This window comes from Ascaphus truei, chromosome 9 (genome assembly GCF_040206685.1).
Source record: "Ascaphus truei isolate aAscTru1 chromosome 9, aAscTru1.hap1, whole genome shotgun sequence".
Taxonomy (NCBI): Eukaryota; Metazoa; Chordata; class Amphibia; order Anura; family Ascaphidae; genus Ascaphus; species Ascaphus truei.
Genome location: NC_134491.1, coordinates 64,100,185 through 64,123,237, shown reverse-complemented (window position 1 = coordinate 64,123,237; position 23,053 = coordinate 64,100,185). Strand labels below are relative to the sequence as shown.

Sequence of the window (23,053 nt, the reverse complement as noted above, 5' to 3'; positions counted from 1 at the left end):
TCTAATCACTACACCACAGCTACTAATGCCTAGAGGTGCATATCAATAATAACTTCCAAAGCAGAAATGTACATTTACACATACTTTCTTTACAAGTGTTTTTATAACTGTGTAAAACTAGATACAAAGAGACCAGATGGTAAATGATATGCAGAAGTGCCTGGCGGTTGTATGTGCAACAGTTCAGACCTCCATAAAAGCTAAGGGTTGGTAGACTTGTTTGCATTGAGAAAAACAAACACACACACACACACACACACACACAACACCCTTACCTATGGTGGTATTGTCAGTAAACCCAGGTGGTACAGACGGTGTTGGCACTGCCAGTCCTTGCGTCTCAGAGGTCTGCCAGAGGAAAGAAAAAAAAAACAACTATAAAATCAGAGTGAATGGTCCCTATTGGTAGGAACAGGATTATTCTGCACGTACAAAGGGAATTATGTAAGGAGGATATGCAAGGTACTGTATATAAGTTATCCCATTGTACACAAGGGGTTCCCTCTCGTATAAATGGATAACATCTCCAAATATGCATTGTAACCTTAGTTCAGACATCATGGTCACATGTCACCAGTATCAGAAAAATGTTCAAGAGACAATTATTTAAAGGAGCAAATCATTCTAGGTGTTTTTGTTCTCCCACCCTCCTCCTACCCCCTCCCACCCCCCCTCCCCCCCATTTCTTCCCCCACAAAAAAGTTGGGACTGAGGGTATCCTACAGAGTTAAATGCAACTCTCTGCAGCTCCTGGGATCCCACCCTTCCCCCACCCCCAGTTCCTGAGATACTTACCAGTGAAGTAACTGCTATTAAATCTATCACAGGGGAAACAAAATGGCTGCCATATCTAACTCCAGTAGGAAGCTGCAACATTATCAGTTGTGACTTTCTAAAAAGAGGATTGCTCCTTTAAATAGATCACTGCAAAGCAATAATTTCCCCGTCTCTGGCAGTGCAGGAGTTCACACACACACACACACACACACACACACACACACACACACACACACACACACACACACACACACACACACACACACACACACACACACACACACACACGCCAGTAGTGACGGATCAGGAATAAGACAGGTGTGTCAGGCATCCAGCACAGAGCCTGCTCATGTCATATCATTGGAAGAGCGATTGCAAAAGCAGTAGGACTGCGCCCTGTTTCCAGAACACCTAAAACTAGAGCAGAAATTACAAATCCATTGAAAATGTTGGATTTTCTCTCTCTCTGGTATTGATACAGTTTTGCAGGAGACTTTGATAGAGAACAGTAGGGTGACCAACCATCTCAGTGTATCCGGGACCAACCCGGATTGTCATTAAATGTCCCGATGTACCGACAATTTTCTCAAAATCGTTAAAAAAAAAAAAAAAGAGTCCCTGTTTTAAGCTTTTCCCATTTGGTGGACAGCCACGGTGGTGGCAGGGGAGGGCGGGGCCTGCCCCAGAGGTCCAACCTGGAAGTCAGTCACAACTTGCGGTGTCTACACCAGGACAGACCGAGCAGGAGAACGTGCTCCAGGGTCAATCAAAGAAGAGATTTTTTTTTAAAACATATGTTTGAAGCAGGGGGTCTCAGGAGCTGAACCCCTTCCATTTCAGCTTCGGGGATCCCCTGCTCCCCGAGATACAGAACTCCATAGAGGGGTGCCGGTATAACTCTGCTTTTTACAGCTCCCGGGTCACATGGGCCAATAGGAAGACGCACCGAATGGCATCAGAGCTTCTCATTGGCCCTAGGGGGGCTTTGAAAAGCGGCCATTACATGAACCCCAGCTAGCCAGCCAGATACCGGCTACCGGCACCCCCAACGGAGGCAAGAATTTCAGGAAGCAGGGGGTCCCTGGAGCTGTAATTAATGGGGTTCAGCTCCAGAGACAGCCTGCTTCAATCCTATGTAAAAAAAAAAAAAACTAACAACAACAACCAGCTGCTTGGATTGCCCCTTTAATGGCAGTGAAACTGAAATCAGGCAGTATCATCCTCAGAACCGGTTAGCCTCATTCTACTTCAATCACCCATAGTCACACAGTTGAAGAAAAGTACATGGATGTCTTCAGAGTTCTGATTAATGCTATAGTTGGCAAGATTTATCTGTGCTAAGTATATTGATCCAGAGACAGGCAAACAATAAATTAAGCTAGGGCAGGATTTGAAAATCCTATTGCTCAAGAGGAAAATTATTCAACTTACTTTCAGACAGTATATAGCAATTAGATCTTAGTCAATAATCTGCTTTTCATTTAAAAACAGGGGTCTCAAACTCAGTCCACAAGGGCCACCAACAGGCCAGCTCTTATGGATATCCCTGCTTCAGCACAGGTGGCTCAATCAGTGGCTCGGTCAAAGACTGAGCCACTGATTGTGCTGAAGCAGGGATATCTATACGTGGCCTGTGGGTGGCCCTTCAGGACCGAGTTTGAGGCACCCGATTAAAAATCAGTAGCTCAATTTTGTTCCCCATCTTCACACAAACATTATTTGATGAACAGGACTGGCACTGCAAGCGATTGATCAATATTTAACTCTACACAGTTAATAGTTAGCATGCCAGAAAAACTGGTTAGAAAGAAACTGAAATTAAATACTTAACTAGTGAATTTCCTATTGACAATTACAGTATTATCATAGTGACGGTCTGCACACGCCTTGGATTTCTGTTCTGGTAAAATGTAAACAGGTAATCTCGGCAGCCTCAAAAAAAAAAAATTCACATGCACATTTTGGTAACCACAATAATGAGGCTGCACAATAACGTGTTGTGGGCCGCTCCTGGACACGCCAGTGTGTGACTCACAAATTCTCAGCGTGGTTAAATAAAGCAAACACATAAAATGAAAGTACACAGAGGGCAGGCCTGCCTGAGCTAGTCTCTTACACTGCCAAATGTTCTCAGCAGAACCAAGTTTAAAGCGGCAATGCAGGTTTCGCCCTTATTTTGTTTTTGTATGTAAAAGCATGTGACGATGTATACATTCTTACCGAAGCTGTAAGAAGCTGTTTTGAATCTGTCAAAATCCTGCTTGTGTGCCTAACTAAATGGCCGCCTTTCAGCTTCAATTAATCCTTCAGTCAGTGTAACTCAGCAGCTACAATGTATCCTGATATTATCGTACTAAGGTAACATTGACTAATGTTACAGTTTGCAGCTCAAACTACCAGGAACATTGGCAACAAATGATCATAAACAGAAAAGTGTTACAAAGTTCTTGCGCAGTATACTCAATATATTAATGCCATTTTTAATGCGTTTTAAGTAAAGAGGCTTCACATTATACTCCCACCCTCATGATAGCTATAGCAGAATTGATTACTTCTTTGTTTCTAGTAGACTGGTCCCAAAAGGTCTCCGGTATACGGATCCATGATATTTCATGGCAAGACCATGCACCAATTGAACTACGGTGCTCCCAAATTACTCTAGAGTCAGACCGGGAGCAAACTGGAAGCTAAATGAGTCAATTATTAAAATCCCTGAGGTAATACAGACGCTCAATGTAGAAATAGATCAATTATTTAGAATTAATAAAGGTAGTGTAGAATCCAACTAACACTCTGCGAGGCTCATAAAGTGACACGCAGGGGTACCCTCATTAACATAGCGACAGGGCGCAAAAAATAGGAGGCAACATTAGAGAAATTACAGGATAAATGACAAAAAACTCTCGGTTCTACACAGGCGAGCCAAGAATTCTGAAAGAGTTAAAAGATACGAGAATTGAGTTAAATTTATTACTTGCCTCCCAGGCTGAGAACTCTCTCAATTGGTCAAAGAGGAAGTTTTATGAAAAAGCAAACAGGCCAGATACCATGCTAGCAAATAAAATCAGAAACAAAAACAACCTAATTAGAACATAAGTAATATCCGTAGAAAATCGAGGGATATGACCTCCAACCCCGTTAATTGTAGAAGAATTCAAACAATATTATGAGGAGCTGAATAATGGAGAGGTCGTCCGTGGGTTCAAAACAGAGCAGGCTTTGGGGGAATTTTTGGAGGACTTGGGCCTACCTAGGTTGAGTAAGGAGGTGAGGGAGCAATTACAAAGTGACTTCACTATAGAAGAGGTGTTGGGGGTTATTAAACACCTCAAACCCTCCAAAAGCTCCAGGTCCTGATGGATTTTCTAATCTTTATTACAAAATTGTTGCCACATTTTTAGCCCCTCACCTATTGTGAATGTACATTGCAGTGCTGACAGGTGCCTCATTCCCGAGTCAAATGCTCCAGGCTTCTATCTATCGCGGGTGCCTGGGGCGATTGGCCGCGTTCATGCTGCGTGAGGAACAGCAGAGAACACAAAATCGGCGCCGAGATGTATTCGCACAATGGCCGCTACATCAGTAAATCCAAAAGAGCCGCTTTCCTCAATGACCAATTCGTTAACAGTTTGGGAAGCCTACAAATTTAGATGTTCCCTGACTTCCAAAAAATCACGAATGACTCCAATACTTGATAACCTTGACTTTGCTCCGGGCTGAATAGCGTAGATTTTAAAATATGGAAACAAAATGGGTATTGTAGACTCAATGATCTGGAGGGTAAAATAGGCATCAAAAACTTTGACCAAAATAAGTCGGACAAGGACATCCCTAACTCAGAATTTTTTTTAAGTACCTTCAGATCAGGGCTTTTTATAATACATTTACTCCCTGCCCTCCATTGACGAATTTTTGAAAAACTCTGTATATTAGAAACAGATACGAGTGGACTAACCTCTCAATTGTACAAGGAAGTGATCCGTTCTGGAGCTGGGTATGATAGGAAGCTTCCATATATAGCTAAATGGGAAGCGGACTTAGGGGAAGAACTTGAATCAGAGGATTGGGAGGAGATTTTCCTGGCAGCTTCAAAGGGCTCAATTTGCACAACCTGAAAGGAGAACGCATAAAAAGTCCTACTGAGGTGATATCTTACTCCACTTAAAATATCCAAATTCATCCCAGGTTACTCCCCATTGTGCCTGAGACAAATGTGGAGAGACAGCGGACTTGTTGCACATGCTGTGGTCTTGCCCTTGTTTGACTCCCTTATGGGAGCAAATGAAGGATTGGCTAGAGAGGATTTTGGGCCTCATAATCCCCTTGGACCCGTGACTGTTCCTATTGAACAGACCTTTACAGGGTATATCCAGATCAAGCTCTAAATTGATTGTCCGCTTTTCTACGGCAACAAGGTGCGAGATTGCAGAATTGTGGAAACAGAATGGGATTCCGACCGTGGCCAAAAATTAGGAATAAAATTTGGTTTGTGTGCCAGATGGAAAAACGGACAAGCTTGGTGAATGACTCTGGCAATAAATTACAAAATGTCTGGTTGCCGTGGTTGGCCCTGACAGACATCCCAGGAGTGAATCCCACCACGATATTGCTTTGATAGTCCTAGATGCATTCTCCTTTGACTCGTGAGAGGGGTACCAGGATCGAAGTTTGAGAATGGGACCGCACAGGAGCCAGCTACAAAAAAGGGGAGCTAGACCAAATTCTAGATGCTTCCACATGTATCGGGAGCAAACAAAATAAGATAAGACAACAAAAATAAAATTGACCTTCAACACCCCCTCTTCTCCATCCCATATTATCCCCTGGTTATTTCGTTATGATTTGTATATGATTTTCATGTTATTCAATATTACCAATGCATCTTGTTTGAAAGAATGGAATGGAATATGTCTTAAACCCAAAATATTAATAAAATTTAAGTTACAAAAAAAATATATATATATAATAATATATATGTCATTAAGAGTGGAGTAAAAAAAAAGTCACTATTATCTAATACTACAGAACCAATTTAAATTTCACGTGTTGCGGCTTTAACGCTTACAGTGCCTTTGACCGGCTGCCATCCAAGGTCACGAAGAGTAAGTGATCATGGTCAGCTGTTGATATGCGAAAAAAGGGCATGGCGGCCGGTGAATGCCATAAAGCCACCAATGCTGGCTCGTACAATACATTCAACCTATGTAGGGCATTCCAAAGGTTAAAGGGTCACTGCTACGTAGTAACTCCCATATGAATGTTGCAATAAAACAAAAGCACACAACCACGTAACACCCGCTATGTTCAGCGTTTGTTTACCACACAGAATACGCTTTGCCATTCAGACACGTGTCCGGAAATTGATCAAAATAAAATAATTTAATGAATAAATGAAAGTATTGTGCACTATCCATACACAGTTTTGTGCTATATAATATCAGACACGCTTCAGACAAAATATGCGACTTATATGGTACGAGAAACTGGATTTATATTACATTTGTTTTATGAGAACAAAGGTGTTCCCGTTTTAAACAGATCCTAAAAAAAGCGCAAGTTTAGATTTTTATATTTAAAAATTAATAATAAATAATAAATAAATACTACGCTGACACCTATTGTGCCAAAAAAATCTTCTATATCCGAAACAATAGACGCTAGAAAGTGTTAAAAGAAGAGATCAATGATATGAAACAGGATAGTGGGGAAAAAAATGCAAATATTTACACTGGGAAAGGTTTTTACCCAGCCCCCCATTTCTGTCACTCCCTCTAAACACAGGGGTGGCCAACTCCAGTCCCCAAAGGCCAACAGGCCAGATTTTAAGGATATCCCTGCTTCTTCGAGCCACCTGTGCTGAAGCAGGGATAGCGTTAAAACCTGTCCTGTTGGTAGCCCTTGAGGACTGGAGTTGGCACTATAAGATCTCGGCACATCTTAGTGGACCTGTTATACCGCAAACATTTTTAAAGCGGTCGTGTGGATTCCATTTTTTGAGATTTTAACTTCATTTATAGGGTCTTTTCTTGCCCTTTCCAATAGCGTTATGTTAAAATCTGATGCGCCAATCAAGAGATAAACATTTCAAAGACGAAGAAGCTTTATTTTATATGAACCGAAAGCAGAGTGTCCGTGAGGTTAAAATGGAGCTCTCCCCAGAGCCAACTGCAGTCTAGAGGCTACCATGGTAACCTCCAGAGCTAGAGATTCAAAAATCATGGATTTTTTTCTGCATGCATTTTTATTTAATTTTTTTTTTTAATTGTTTGGAAAGAAAAATACAAATAGGGCTGCGGGGTCCCAAACAGTCTCAATGTCATCTCCAACTTTCTACTGACAGCCAGAGCAAACCTTGACTGACCCTCCGGCCATTTTGCGTCTGTTGGGCAACTGAACAAATCTGCTCATCGATCGGAAACCAGAAGTCAGGTGATCACGGAGCAGCCAAAATTCCGCTAAAAATGCGCACATTTACGCCCATTCTATTTTGTTACGGTTCAAGAAAAAACTAATTTTTTGTCCTAACCAAATATCCGCAGCATTAGTTCAAATTCACCCCCCAATTTTTTTTTACAACTGTAAATCACTAAATATTGTCACATTTGACATTACACTTACACCTGAGTAAACATGAGAATTATGCACTTCTTTTTACCAGCCTCAGTATGTCTCTAACTCTATTCATATATCTCCATCTCTCCTCTCTTCCCCACTTCTCAGTTCACATGAACTCCTTTCTCACCTGCGTCCTCTGACACCACACAGCTATATCCCCTGCACTAAAAAACACCCCTACAAATCATCCTCACACATCCTCTTTCTATCCATGCTTCTCCTCCTTGCTTCTGGGGATATCTCTCCCAATCCTGGTCCCTGCCTTATTCCTACATGCGCTCGTCCTCGCCTGCCAATTGCAACCTCTACTCCTTCTGGTGTCAACCCCTCCAACCTCATACCCATCCCCTGCCACCCTCACTCCTCTCTCCCTTTCTCCTGTGCCCTTTGGAATGCTCGCTCCCTTTCTAACAAGTTCATCTCTGTACATTACTTTTTTCTCTCTCACTCTCTGCTCCTATTTACTATATCTGAGACCTGGCTCACTCAGTCTGACTCTGCACTGGAAGCTGCCCTCTCTTATGGTGGCCTTTCCTTCTCCCACACTCCACGCACTGATGGCAGGGGTGGAGGCGTGGGGCTCCTGCTCTCCTCTCTCTGCCGTTACCGAACCCTTCCTATTCCTCCATCTCTTGCTTTTCCCTCCTATGAGGCTCACACTGTCCAGATCTTGTCTCCTCTCCCTGTCCTTGTGGTGGTCATCTATCGCCCACCTACCTCTACTCATCCCCCTTCTGCCTTTCTCTCTCACTTTGAATCCTGGCTCTCTTCTTTCTCTCCTCAGACTCCCGTGTTCTTCTCCTTTTGCCACATTGATGACCCCTCTCTCACTTGGGCTTTCCGCTTTCTTTCTCTAACCTCTTCTTTTGGCCTTCAACAGTGGACTGCAGCCAGCAACCACAAGGATGGCCACTACTTAGACCTGGGTTTCACTAAAAACTTCTCTCTCTCCGATTTCTCCATTTCCCCTCTCTGACCATCATCTCATCTCATTCTCTCTATCTCGCTTCTCCCCTTCTCCACCTCCATCTACCCCCCGGTTCTGCAGAAACCTGCGCTCTATTCACTTACCTGACTTGAGTCCACTTTACACTCCTCCCTCTCCTCTCTCAGCTCTGTTACAGACCCTGACAACCTGGTCAGGAACTACAACTCTGTCTTGTCCTCGTCTCTTGATCTACATGCCCCGCTTTCTCTCTGCCGCCCTCGCCCTTCTAACCCTAAACCCTGGCTAAATTCCCACACGCAAATGCTGCGTTCCTCCACTCGTTCCTCTGAACGCCTCTGGAGGAAGTCTCACACTTTCGCAGACTTCCTTCACTACAAATTTATGCTATCCTGTTTCAACTCTGCCCTCTCGCAAGCTAAACAAGACTACTTTTCTACTCTAATCAACATGCACAAGTTTAACCCACGCCGACTGTTCTCTGTCTTTGATACTCTACTCAAACCACCCTCAGCTGCCTCTCCTTTCTCCATCTCCGCTCAAGACTTTGCTGACTATTTTAAGGAAAAGGTGGAATCCATATGCAGAACATCCCCTCTGTTTCTTCCTCCCATCCTACACCTCTTCCTAACTCCCCTCCTGCCTTCCTTGACTCTTTTTCCACTGTCTCAGAGGAGGATGTGTCGCTGTTGATCGCCTCGTCTCCCTCTACCACTTGCCCTGTCGACCCCATTCCCTCCCATCTCCTAAAACCTCTTGCTCCTACTATAATCCCTACGCTCACACACATTTTTAACTCCTCCCTCTGCTCTGGAACCTTTCCATCCTCCTTCAAACATGCAACAGTCATACCATTGCTCAAAAACAGCAAGTTTGACCCTACCTGTCTTTCTAACTATCGACCTGTCTCCCTCCTGCCTTTTGCCTCAAAACTCCTTGAACGTCTTGTATTCTCTCGCTTGCTCCATTTTCTCAACACCTATTCTCTCCTAGACCCTCTACAATCTGGCTTCCGCACTGCTCCCTCCATGGAAATAGCCCTCACTAAAATAACCGATGACCTCCATGCTGCCAAAGACAGAGGTCATTACACTCTGCTCAAAATACTTGACCTCTCTGCAGCATTTGACACCGTGGACCACCCTCTTCTCCTTCATATTCTCCATACTCTTGATATTCGGAACAAAGCTCTATCCTGGATCTCATCCTACCTCTCCCATCGTACTTTCAGTGTCTCTTCTGCTAGCACCTCCTCCTCCTCTATTGATCTCTATGTGGGGGTACCCCAGGGCTCTGTCCTGGGACCTCTTCTCTTTTCTCTGTACACACTCTCTCTAGGTGACCTAATGACATCTTTTGGGTTTAAATAATCACCTCTATGCTGACGACACACAAATATACTTTTCAACACCCGACCTTACACCTGCTGTACAAACCAAAGTTTCTGAATGTCTCTCTGCTATATCATCCTGGATGGCCCTCCGTCGCCTTAAACTCAACATGGCTAAAAAAGAGCTCCTCATACTTCCTCCCAAACCTGGCCCTACTACCTCCTTCCACATTACTGTTGGAACTACGATCATTTACCCAGTAGCCCAAGCACGCTGCCTAGGGGTCACACTCGACTCCTCTCTCACATTCGCCCCTCACATTCAAAACATTTCTAAAACTTGTCGCTTTTTCCTCCGCAATATAACAAAGATACGCCCTTTCCTCTGTTGCTCAACTGCTAAAACTCTCACTCAGTCTCTCATTCTCTCCCGTCTTGATTACTGCAACCTCCTGCTGTCCGGCCTTCCTGCCTCTCACCTGTCTCCCCTACAATCTATCCTAAATGCTGCTGCCAGAATCACTCTACTCTTTCCTAGATCTGTCTCAGCATCTCCCCTCATGAAATCCCTCTCCTGGCTTCCGATCAAATCCCGCATCACACACTCCATTCTTCTCCTCACTTTTAAAGCTTTACACTCTTCCGCCCCTCCTTACATCTCAGCCCTAATTTCTCGTTATGCACCATCCAGACTCTTGCGTTCTTCTCAAGGATGTCTTCTTTCTACACCCTTTGTATCTAAAGCCCTCTCCCGCCTTAAACCTTTTTCACTGACTGCCCCACCCCTCTGGAATGCCTTCCCCTCAGTACCCGACTAGCCCCCTCTCTATCCACCTTTAAGACACACTTGCTTAAAGAAGCATATGAATAGCACTGTGGATATTCTGAACACATGATACATAAAGCTTGGCCCCCTGCAGACGCACTTACCAGAACTCCCTCCTACTGTCTCTGTACGTTCCCCCTTCCTACCAATTAGACTGTAAGCTCCTCGGAGCAGGGAGTCCTCTTCCTTAATGTTACTTTTATGTCTGAAGCACTTATTCCCATGATCTGTTATTTATATTATCTGTTATTTATTCGATTACCACATGTATTACTACTGTGAAGCGCTATGTACATTAATGGCGCTATATAAAGACATACATTACAATACAATGAGACCCCTGCAGGAAGATATTGGCTTTTGGGGATTTTCTGGCAAAGTGGCATTTTTACAACTTTGAGAGAAAGTCCAAAATCTGCGAAGTTTTTATGCATCCACGTGTGTAGCGCTTTTCCTGGCCCGTTAAAGGTGTAAAGCAATTTTAAAGAAAATTTTTAAAATGACACAAAAAAAAAAAAAAAAAAAAAAGCGTGTGCTCTTCCATGCACTCCCAAGTCTCTGGATGTCTCCCGACTCACCCCCCAGAACTTACTTTGAGGTATTAGGCACTTATTTGTATTACGTCTTGTATGTTGCCTGTGTAAAGTGCTGCATACATGGCTGGCACTATATAAAAAAAAAAAACAATACTATTTTCTATAACAGCGTTTCCTCCCATATATATTGAGTCACTGCACACAGCAGGAAAACGAAGGGTGTGCTGCTTCAGGATGGGATGTCACCAGGGACTTACACTGGAGGAGAAATGGAGCACAGGCCTAACGCGGGGTCCAGGACGAGCTTTCAGGGTCGCGGTCCCGGAGTCATCCAGGAACGAGAATGGGGTCAGCAGCCCATCTGCAAAAGGAAAATGTGAACAGTCAGCATGCTAGAAACGAAGGGTCATTATAGAAAAAGAAAAAAGTATATAAATAACATTATGTAAAGAATCTAACCATCCAATTGTGTTTCTAAGACAACATCTAACCACAGGAAAAGCAACAATGTCACAACATTTGTTTCTTTGGAGATTGGATTATTTATTTATTTATAAAATATTTTACCAGGAAGTAATACATTGAGAGTTACCTCTCGTTTTCAAGTATGTCCTGGGCACAGAGTAAAACAAATAATACATGGTTACAAATACAGTTACATAAATGAACAGGGTATACATTATATACAAGACATTGCGTGCAGAGTTAAAGAAAATATATATTATGGGCGTATGAAACAGTTACAGGCCAGATTAAAATGTGAGACAGCCTTAGATTTGAAAGAACTTAAGCTGGTGGTGGATATGAGAGTCTCTGGTAGGTTGTTCCAGTTTTGGGGTGCACGGAAGGAGAAGGAGGAATGTCCGGATACTTTGTTGAGCCTTGGGACCATGAACAGTTTTTTGGAGTCTGATCTCAGGTGATAGGTGCTGCATGTGGTAGGGGTGAGGAGCTTGTTCAGATAGCTGGGTAGCTTGTCCATGAAGAATTTAAAGGCAAGACAGGAAAGGTGAACTTTGCGCCTAGACTCTAGTGATGACCAATCTAGTTCTTTGAGCATTTCGCAGTGATGTGTGTTGTAGTTGCATTGGAGAACAAAACGACAAATTGAATTGTAGAGGATATCAAGTTTGCTAAGGTGGGTTTGAGGTGCCGACCCATATACTATGTCTCCATAGTCAATAATTGGCATTAGCATCTGCTGTGCGATACGCTTTCTGACCAGGAGACTTAGGGATTTGTTCCTGTAAAGTACCCCTAGATGACAAATTACATATTCTTAGGGGTCTCGGAATAGGGAAGTGTTTGTCAATCAAGTGTTTTCCTTACCCATAGCCAACTCAATCCTCATCAGATAACCAATAAAGGAGAGTATAAGATGGGGTTTACTTGTGCAAGCTCATGTTGAAACCCCTCCTAAGTCTCAGCTCACCACATTAGTAAAATAAAAAACTTAAGTGATTTAGAAATATTTTTAGATGTTAGATTCTGGTAAATAAAAAATAAAATAAAAAACGTGTCAACCATCAAGACTGAACCCCTTGGTCCATTTTTGATTGTCCTTATAAACCTGGGAGGTATGAGATTGACCGATCCATTCTTCAAAGCACAGAGACCCCATCTCAAATGATGCTCAACAATACTTGTATATATAAATACGTACTCCAAAAAGATAGATTCCAACCTCCCCATACCTTCTGCACCAGTGAATAATAGAATGTACCGGGTACCTGGTAATTATCCGGTACCCGGCCATATTTTCCCTACCAGAAAATTACCTGGGCCCAGCCCAGGAACCCAGTGCTGGGTACTTCAGCAGAAGAGGTCAGCAGCTGACTGCGTAAGGAGAGGACATCAACCGGCAGAGGATGACTGAAAGCAGTGGAGAGAAGGATGGCGGCCTGCAGAGGACAGCAGCGGCGGAGTGAGAGGGCGGCAGCCCGTGGTGATGGGAAAGGAGGACCATGCGAGCAGGAGCAGAGCGGCACAGGAGGACAGCCGGGGAGGAGCTGCGCTGTAGCAGCGGCAGACACCGGAAATCAGAAGACTGTCCGGCTGCGCTCCTCCCCGGCTATCCTCCTGTGCTGCTCTGCTCCTGCTCACATGGTGGTCCTCTTCTCCCACCGCCTGCCTTCCTTCTCTCCCTCTGCTGTCTTCTGCATGCTGACATCCTCCTCTTCCCCCCCCAAACCTACCCGGCTGGGTAATTTTTAGCTAAAAATACACTGAACCGTCATCACTTCTTGTAAGGACAAAATCATGCGATTTTTTAAATAATTTATTTTTTTTAACATATGCTTGAAGCAGGGGGGGGGGGGTCTCCGGAGCTGAACCTCATTCATTTCAGTTCCAGGGACCCCCTGTTTCCAGTGAGACGTGCCTCCGAAGAGGGTGTCGGTATCTCAGCAAAGTTTAAAGCTCCCGCGTCACGTGAGCCAATAGGAAGCCGCACCGGATCACAGCTTCCTATTGGCCCGCAGGATACGGGAGCTTTGAGAAGTAGTCATGGCATGATCCCTGTGTGCCGACTGGCTACCAGCAGAAATTAACGGGGTTCAGCTCCGGAGACCCCCTACATCAATCCGATGTTGCTTGGATTGCCGCTTTAAAAAAGGACCCAAACATTCAGAGACAAGCACATAACAGAAATAAAACAGGGGTTCTATTGGAAAGCGTCTGGTAAAAACGGTCTGTGACACCCCATTATAAAAAGCAGAAAGATTACGCAATATATTTTAAATGCTCGCTGCTCACTTGTGAGAGTATAGAAGCAATCCCTCCCGCCATCTTTTCATCTTTTTTCTTTCAATGCTTCGTTTGTAAACATGTAAATTTTCCGTGTACAAAAAAAAAAAAAAAAATACATTTATTACTCTTTATTTTTAAGCAGGGTCCATATTCAAGCCCTGAAAAGTAGCGCACTGGGTTAATCTTGTCGCAAGTCGTGCCGAAAAATACTTACGAGAAGCATCATCTACGTAATAATCTTATTTTCCCCACTTTCTTGTACTGTAAGTCTGCGTCGCTCTGCGACAAGGAGGGGTTTATGGAGAAAGGAGGAGTTACATTTGCATATTGGCGCAGGTCTATGCATTAAGGAATGTGCGGCCTGTGTTACTTTTCTTGAAGGATTTCTGCGTCGGTTCTCTCGCCTTCAAGCTGACCCAAATCGTTTTCGGGCGCAGGATACTAGCACAGCAGTACGTCATGTCAGAGAAACGCGCCAAGTTCAAACACTATACATTTATTTTTAGACATATGCGCCATTCACATTAAAAAATATATATATATATATTTTAAGACGCAAAATGTGTCAGAGCAAAATTAGACTTTTTCTACGTAGACCCCAGAGACTCAGATACCACTAGTTAGTTGTTACCTTTTACCCACTCCACCTTTCAAACCGCAGAGACCGGTTCAGTATACTCTGACGCTGCACGCTGGTGAAAAACCGCCATTGATTTAACGTTGGAGCATTTTGAATCAGCCACTAAGATCAGAATGGGACTACTTGCCACAGTCCACTCGCCGGCCGCCCCTCCGCAACCAGCTCGCCGGCACCATTCAGCTGCCTAGGGCAGCTTGCCGCCGCTCATCTCGCCACCAAGGTAAATTAAGGGGTTAACTTTAGGGGTATTAGGAATAGGGGGTTAAGATTTTTAGGGTGAGGTTAGGGATTTTTGGGTAAGGGCTTCGATTATGGATTTTAGGGTAAGGGGTTAAGGTTAGCGGTTTCAGGGTAAGGGGTTACGGTTTTTAAGGTGAAGGTGAGCGTTGGCATTAGGGGTTAGGGTTTTAGGGTTAGGGGCAAGGACTTAATGTTAGGGTTTTGGAGGGTAAGGTTAGGGGGTTACCTCCGCGGCGAGACAATTGTCGGCGAGTTGGCTGCGGCAAATCGTCCAACACCGTCCTAAAATTGTAAGCTCCTTGGCCTCTCCTGTCCTCCAAACTTTACTTTTAGGAATGGTGATCTTGTGTAAGCCTTGCAAAATCTAACTTCGGCCATTGCCAAGATCAAGCTCTGAATATACGAATTGGTGCACGAAAGCCAGGCCACAAGAGGCAAGGAGCCGCGCCATATACTGTACCTCAAATAGACATTTTAATGATCGGCTTCCATATAGGGCACAGGCAGATAGAACAGCCAGCAACTGTGCATCTTGCTTGGCTTTGGCATACTATTGCAGTTGGTGTCCGGAGATGAGGCTTTGAGCACCAGAATACATCCTAGTAACCCCATGTGCTGTATATAAATATTTACATTGCCCCTCTAATATTTACATTGGCACAAGCAGGGAGCACCATGTTACTGTAGATTAGTCAGGATGTTGACTTACAGCAGGTCTATGCTTAAATGCCATAGAACTGTAGTATTCACAAAGCCACAAATTCATGGTAATGCGATCATGGAGACGAGTCGGAATTTGTCAACATTTCCTTTGTATAATAAGGCTGGGGCACCTTGCTCACGCCCCTGGATTCAGGGAGAGAAGGAACAATCATTTTGATGCCACTAGACCATGGTTGGGCTACTCCAGTCCCCCAGCAGGTCAGGTTTTCAGGATATCCCTGCTTCAGCACAGGTAGCTCAGTCCAAGACCAAGCCACCTGTGCTGAAGCAGGGATATCCTGAAAGCATTCCTATTGATTAAGGTCACCACCCTAATATATAGTCACACCTAATCTGTTCTTGATGACTGCAGCTCCCAGGGCTTTCATCCTGCCCTGAAACCATTATGACATCACAAAGCAATTACTGAGTCAGGGAGGCTGTGCAGTGTGGAAGCTTGGTGATATAGTGTCATGCATTAGCTCACCCAGCTCTCAACTATAGGGCCTCTGTCTTTGCGGACTAGAAGCCCTCTACTGCATTAAAAAAATAGATAAAAATAATGATGATAAGGGCATGCAGTTATTCTGTAAAAAAAAAAAAAAACTAATATTTTTACACAAAACACTTTAACCCAAAATATAACCCTCCATGTTACATGCCAGAGTACCCAGTGATGTTTTAGGGGTTCCGACATTCAAAAGGGATTCATTCTAACGCCTATATTACAGCATAGAGTATCCACGGCCAGTCTCACTGTAATGTCCATTTTCTCTGGCACGTCTCCCCCTCTCTTTTTGCCTCTATCTTTCCACAGGGACTAACCCTATTGATCTGTAATTTGCTATAATATTGACAGGAGAATTGGCAACGATGAGTTGTGTGTGATATATAGATCTAGATCATACACAGACACACACGAATATCACTGAGGACAAGATCTAGATTAATCGATCTAGGTTCGAAAGCCGAACGTCGCAGAAGATAAAGTCAAACATTGAAACGAAATTTGAGCCAAAACCCGAGAAAGGTCCATCCTCCTTGATTTCTTTTTAAAAACTGGATTTACTTAAGTTTACAAATGACAAAACTGTTGAAAAAAAGTACACTCACATTTTGAAAAAATTCCTGCTTTTTTAAATTTGATTTTTTAATGTTTTCTTTTCCCCCAAAAAGTAAACATTTACAAACAAAAACAGTTTTTTGTTTTTTTTCGAACCAAAACTTCAGTGACAGTGTCCAAATATATATTTATCCATCTCTCGCTCATCACCCTCTTCAGCCCTTGCCGATCCCCTGCTGTATGAAGCCTCCCCAATGATTTTCCTGGTACTGCAGTTGCAGCAAAGACATGCAGAGAAGACAAAGACAGCAGGGATGCCTAATCTTCTTTAATGCTGAAGAAAGGACCGGCACAGTGTGAATGAGCTACCTGACAGTGAAGAGGTTAATTGTGAAGGTGTTGTCCCTATATAGGGACAGTTCTGTCGTTTCATATAAAATGCTTTTGGCCTACGCCTCGGAAAGAGGAAGAACAGCTCATGATGGGCGTACATAGATACACCTACAGTACGAGTTCATTAATGGCACTATATAAAGACATACATACATACATACATACATAGAGGGCCTGCAGAGAAACCCTGCTTCTTAATGATTTAGTTGCATGCAGAAATGGACTAGAAAGGCAATCCAATTTAGGACCAAAAGTGGTCCAACAGACCTGTCAACTGTCACTGATCTGAGTCTCACTGATTTTTGGCATCAGCATCTCATGGTCTTCAATGGAGTCTCACTGATAAAAGCCAGCACGTTCCATTAAAATTACTTTTTTGTTTTGGCTATAATCCCCTACTCCTCACCAATTTCAGTCCTTGGAGGCCGACCCTGAACTAATGGCAGTCAGCAAAGTACCATCTTAAAAAAAAAAAAGCGCAGTCCTCTGTAGCCGGCCAATAATTAATATTATGTAAACAATTCAACAAATCTAAATTAGCCTCCTTAAATGTAACAATGCTACAAGCAAACATTTGGCTTTTGTTTTTCTGGAAATTAAATGATAAATTGCAGTTCTTTGGGGTCTCTAAATAAGGGAGTATTTGTGAATCAAATGTTTTCTTTATCCTTAGCAGTCCCTCCCCTGTCCTTATCAAATCCAATAAAGATAAGGGGAGAAAGGTATGGCTTTGATGTACAAACTTGGACAACAGAAAAAAGGGAGGAGCCAGAAAAAAAAAAAAAAAAATCAACCATCACAAGTTTCAGCTCACCATGTTTACAACAAAAGACAGAAAAGCCCAATGCTACATCCAATTTGACCAAATATATAGTAATTAGTATATAGTTAAATAATTCAATAATAATATTCTCATGAATAAGGGTAATTTAGTTAAACCCTTTGGCCAAAGCGTTAGAAGTCTGCAAGCCAACGTCAAGGCATAACCAAATTTGCAGGTCCTAACACTAAACTGTTGAAACGTCTCTTTTACCTCTGTTGGAGGGAGAATGACTGCAGTGAGTCTATCCATACAGCAAAATGAAAAAAACCTTACTTTAAAAAGTGGGGAGGGGCGAGCGTAAAACCTGGTAGGAGGTGCCACTAACCTCCAAACAACTTATCCCAGTTGAAAATTGAAATGAACAAACACACAAACCCAGAACGCACCATAACACACACACACACACACACACATCAAAAGGATTGCTGCTATGCGTGGTCAAATGTATACAACAAAAGACAGAAACCCAACTTTAAAAATACTTATAGGTGAAGAATGTTCTTTAAAAAATAAATAAATACAAAGGGTGTGACTCAAACATGTAACAGGCATTAGCAAACTTTGGTTTCCGGAGACACTGATTCGATTGGATAAGATGGCAAAGTTCTTTCATCCTCATGCTATGCTCAATTTGCCCTTCCAAGACACGTTAGAAAAAGGGCATTGGTTACCTAGTTTTGACCGGTTTACATACTTCATGTAGCCCCTATTTGAATGCCTTCTAGGAAGTGAGAAATCTTCATGAAACGCGTGGGGCGAATCAACGGCTGTCTGAGTTTCCTGACGGAGCCTCCAGGAAGTGATGTCATCTCCCGACAGAAGCGCCAAGGACCGGAGGAAAGCGCAGACACCAGGGAGAGACACCCGGACAGAGTAACCGTGCGCGTGGCTTGTCTCCAGAGCTCTGGGTCTCACACCGAATGCCAGATCGGGTATTATGTGCCTTTAGTAGGACTTGCAAATGTGGGTGCATTCATTCTCTGTTATCTGTTAATATATTTTTGGGAATAAATTGTATACACTAGGAGAGTTGTCTCTTTGTGCTCTTCTATTTTATAGTGTATGTACTGTATGTCTTTATTTATATTGCGCTTAACAGTAGTAACATAATATTATAACTGAATGGGAATAAGCACTCCAGACATTACACGTACAATTTGAAAAGTAGATCCTGCCCCGATGTGCTTACAATCTAAGTCATTGCAATTGGTTTACTCCGGTCCTCTATAAAAATGCTCCTTCGAAAATGTAGGGCGCCCTCCATGTTTTCTCCTGCGTGTGGCAGAAGTGACACCGATTTAGCAAAAAAAATACTCCACTTCTGGTGTGTCAATCTATATTGGATGAGAGTCCCAGAGGTGTTCTTCTACTCCAAGAAGAAAGGGCTGATTAAGGCTGCGCTTATAGTGCCGGCGACAGCGACGTGACGTCGCATCAAAACAAATGCGTTGCCGCCGCTTGCGCTTATAGTAAGCGCGACGCGACGGAGCGATGGCTTGGTCGCGATCGCTGGAAGTCATCTCAATTTGATTTTTCCAGCAACTGCAGCCCGATGTCGTCGTCGTCGTCACTATAAGCGCAGCCTAAGATGTGTCAGGTCCTGTGGCAAAGAGGGAGGCTGGACGTTGGAGATACAGAACGTGATGCAGCTCTCTGCACATGTTAACAACTTCAGCTGTGTGAGTCACAGGGACGCCGAGCCTGAACCACAACATAAACAGACAGGAAATAAAAAAATAATCAAAGCAGAAGGGAGATGGCAGGGAAATTATATCCCCGGTGTGCAGCAGCAAGTCCATATTTTAAACACCACTTCAGAACCTCATATTGTATGTGAATGGGCTGCAATTTGGCAGTTTTTGCCAGAATCTGCAGCTAAACGGGGCTGGTGGATTTTTATTAAAAATCTATGTAAAAAATAAAAAATGTCCATTTCTGTCCAAATCGTCAACTCTTTGGGCAGTTGTAATGTAGATTCCCCTTTAGTGCCTTGTTTGCAAAAGGTAGCTCTTTGGGGGAGGATTCATTAAGGTCCCATATGGGTTAATGCGCCCCTGCACAGGCGTCAAACTCCCATTTAAGTCGATACCGTTAATCCACAACAGTCCTTAATGAATCTGCCCCTCTCTTTTGCCGTATCAGATCTTTAACATTTAGTAGAGAAGAAATCACAAATTGTTGCATTTCACAGCATAATAATCACTTAAAATGTAAATGTCTGGCTATAAGATTAGGAAAAATTAGCAAACATACAGGGACATCCTCCAACAGGATTCCAGTTCAGAGGTGGGATCTATACATGTAGCTTGTTACATTGTCTCTCCAGATAACCCAACATGGCCTGTCTTAATGCAGAATTCTTCCATTGGGATGGCAGTCCCCATAGCATTCACTGGCAGTGCTGGTGCAGATATCACAACATAACACACAAGAGGGCACAGTGAAGTCTGCTTACTCCTGTAATTTAATGATTATGGCTTTCGCATAATGTCCTTTTAACATGTTTGCAAATTTACGAATTTTATCTCCCTCGCTTTTTTGCTCTTGAATATTACAAGAAAATCAGCCTTGCACACTTTTTAATCCAAGAACACAATGAAGGGAACGTTAAAATGATTTCTGCATTCTCTGGGCTCTCTCCTTAAGAGAACCTGCCTCTTATACATCTCTCCTTCAGGGCACACTTAACCCCAGTCTACTAGAAAGTGAGAGCCTTTGTAGCACCTAAGGCCGCGGGAATGGTCAGCGCTTAGTCGCTGACGCTTGGCAGTGAGCCCCTGCAATCTCAATGAGAGCGGCTTTAGCAGGGCAGGGGCTCGCACACGCGTCCGCACGCGTGCGGAAGCATAGCCGCCAATCCAATTTAAATTTGCGCGCTGAGGGGGAGCGGAGAGCCGGTCACGTGAGCGGTTCGCCCAATGAGGGCGAACCAGCTCCGTGACGTCATTGGCCCGCCCCCAGACGGCACGCGGCCTAAGCCCATGGAAAGCCCCCGCTTTCCCTCAGCCTCCGCGCGGCTTAAGTCCCTAAGGACTCAGCCTAATACAAGCAGGTGATGCTCTGCCAGCCACCTATTGCTTAGCAATGTACAGAGGGGGGACACATTTACTTATTCTAAAACATTTTGCCTTCCATAAATTCTTCAATAGAGATCACAACTCTAATAGAAACACCATCATAATATTAGGTCTATTTAATTCAGTCCACTGTTTTGTTTTTTTAAATCTAAAAACACAGATACATCTAAAGTCTAAAAGAGTCTTGAGTAACAAGTGTGACTCAGCTGCCTAATGCCCTCTTCTCCACACAAATATATAAAAGATACAACAGTCATTTCCGACAACCTTAAGCCTGGATTAAGAATCCGTTTGTATAGTACATAAAGCATCTGTTGCAGGACACGTAGAAGTTTGCAGGCAAATTTGGTCCCTGCCCCACAGGCTTACAATCTAATTTTGGTGCCTGACACGCAGGGAGATAAGTGACTTGCCAGATGTCAATGAATGGACACTGGGATTTAAACTGGGTTTGCTCACTTCAAAGGCAGTGTAATTTACTCCAAACTGGGCAGTATTTTCAAGCCTTAGAGTTTCATTATCCCAAAACATATAGAACAGAGAAAAAAAACAAAAAAAAAAACATTTTAGAGACTAGTGTTTGTTCTCTCCAGCAGCAGTGGGGTTAATGGGACATTGACATTCTAATTGTCACCTGTCATATACCTGAGCCATTTACCAATTTCCTAATCAAGACCAGTCATAGTGTGACCATACATTCCCATGCTTTGTTGGTGAAGTCACTGCTGAAGGTCGGTTTTATTACCAGTGACCGTTTATTGGGAATAGATGACCCTGAAACACTTAAACCCCCTGAGATATTATTTTAGACCAACACACACACACACACACACACACACACACACACACACACACACACACACACACACACTTTAAAGTAGTTGCAGCTACAGGACAGAATACATTTTATCATATAAAAAAAATGGAGTTACATTGGAATTTCTTAAATTATTGCAATTGAAGAAGTTAGATTGTAAGCTCTTCAGGACAGGGGCTCCTTTTCCTATTGTTTTATGTCTGGAGTGCGTATTCCCATTACGTGTTATTATATTATGTCACATGTATTGTAAAGCGCTATGTACCCTGATTGGCGCTATATACAGAGACATGTATACAAATACTGTATACATTTTAATACCTTTGAGAAACACTTGAAATACATGAATGAGTTGGATGAGGGGCAAGAGATATTTGAGGCTCCCATACCCCCAAAAAATAAAAATACTGCACTACATAGGGATGAAGAGTATCTCTACATGCTTCAACAACATCTTCAAAGAGAAAGAGAGTAATCACATTCTGCAGTGATCGTCTACCCCTGACATGTTCATTTTGTGCTCTGCTTGGCCCGCCTGCCTCTGAAAACCCTTTGCTAATAACCATCTCTGCTATGGGGAAGGACACATCTGGTCAAGAGGGGGGTGAGAGGTGAGTGATTATAATCTCTATATAGCACCATCGATGTCAGGTGTCCAAGAATTAACCCCTTTGCTGCTAGAGGGGCCTGCAACACATTGCATGTAGAATTTGCAAAGGTGAATTTTTCACTTGTTAGTTAATTTTATATAAATAAATGAGATCCTTTAAGCAAGGAGGCTCACTACACATTTTTAGCCAGTTGTAAACATGCATTCATACTCAGTACAGCTTTGTATTGTTGCATCTACATGTTATTGGAGTGTCACTTATAAAAGGGACACTGTCGCTTTTACACAGTGACACAAACAGGTGCTACAATACACACACACACACACACACACACACACACAACCACACAAAGACAGCAGCTACTGACCATTATATTCGCTGGATCCTTTGCTTGCTCCCTGGGGCAGAATCCAAGGGGGATTATCCGCATACAACGAATTATTATTATTAGCATTCTTCTTCCCAAAGATCTTATTCAGGGTCCCCTGCATGGAGCTGTTCTTCTTCATGGTGGAGACGGATACACCTTAATAATAAAAAAATAAAAAAATCCAAGACCTTTAAAATAAGCGTCTCGAGCAAGGCATGTTTCCCAAGCAATCCAGGCAGCCTGCTGAAACCAACGAGATTAACCCCGGTGGATCGCAGGCAGCAGGAACAGAAACTTAAGTCCCACCTTAGCAGCAGGTAAATAGTGGAATCCTGTTGGTTCACTTGGTTTGCCTCCACCTTTCCCTGACCACACCCTCCCTGCACAAACTGCACTAGTCACATTCCAGCCCTGACACAGCGCCACCTCCTTCGGTGAGGGACTGGCGGGTTGGAACCCACCTTTTGGCTTCAGCACAGGTGGCTCAATGACTTAGCCACCTCTGCCGAGGCAGGGATATCCTGAAAACCTGACCTGTT

At 43.3% G+C, this 23,053-nt stretch overlaps 1 protein-coding gene across 1 annotated transcript in view; it reads right to left on the bottom strand.

Annotated features, from left to right (window-relative positions):
- The window catches only part of C9H6orf132 (chromosome 9 C6orf132 homolog), a 31,147-nt gene extending 8,321 nt beyond the window's left edge, over positions 1-22,826 (bottom strand). The window contains exons 1-3 of the mRNA XM_075615256.1: positions 22,512-22,826; positions 11,288-11,391; positions 276-348 (exon numbers count right to left, since the gene is read on the bottom strand). Of these exons, the coding sequence (XP_075471371.1) occupies positions 276-348; positions 11,288-11,391; positions 22,512-22,653 (319 nt within the window). The 5' untranslated portion in view covers positions 22,654-22,826. The remainder of the gene's footprint in view (positions 1-275; positions 349-11,287; positions 11,392-22,511) is intronic.
- Between the last annotated feature and the right edge of the window lie 227 nt (positions 22,827-23,053).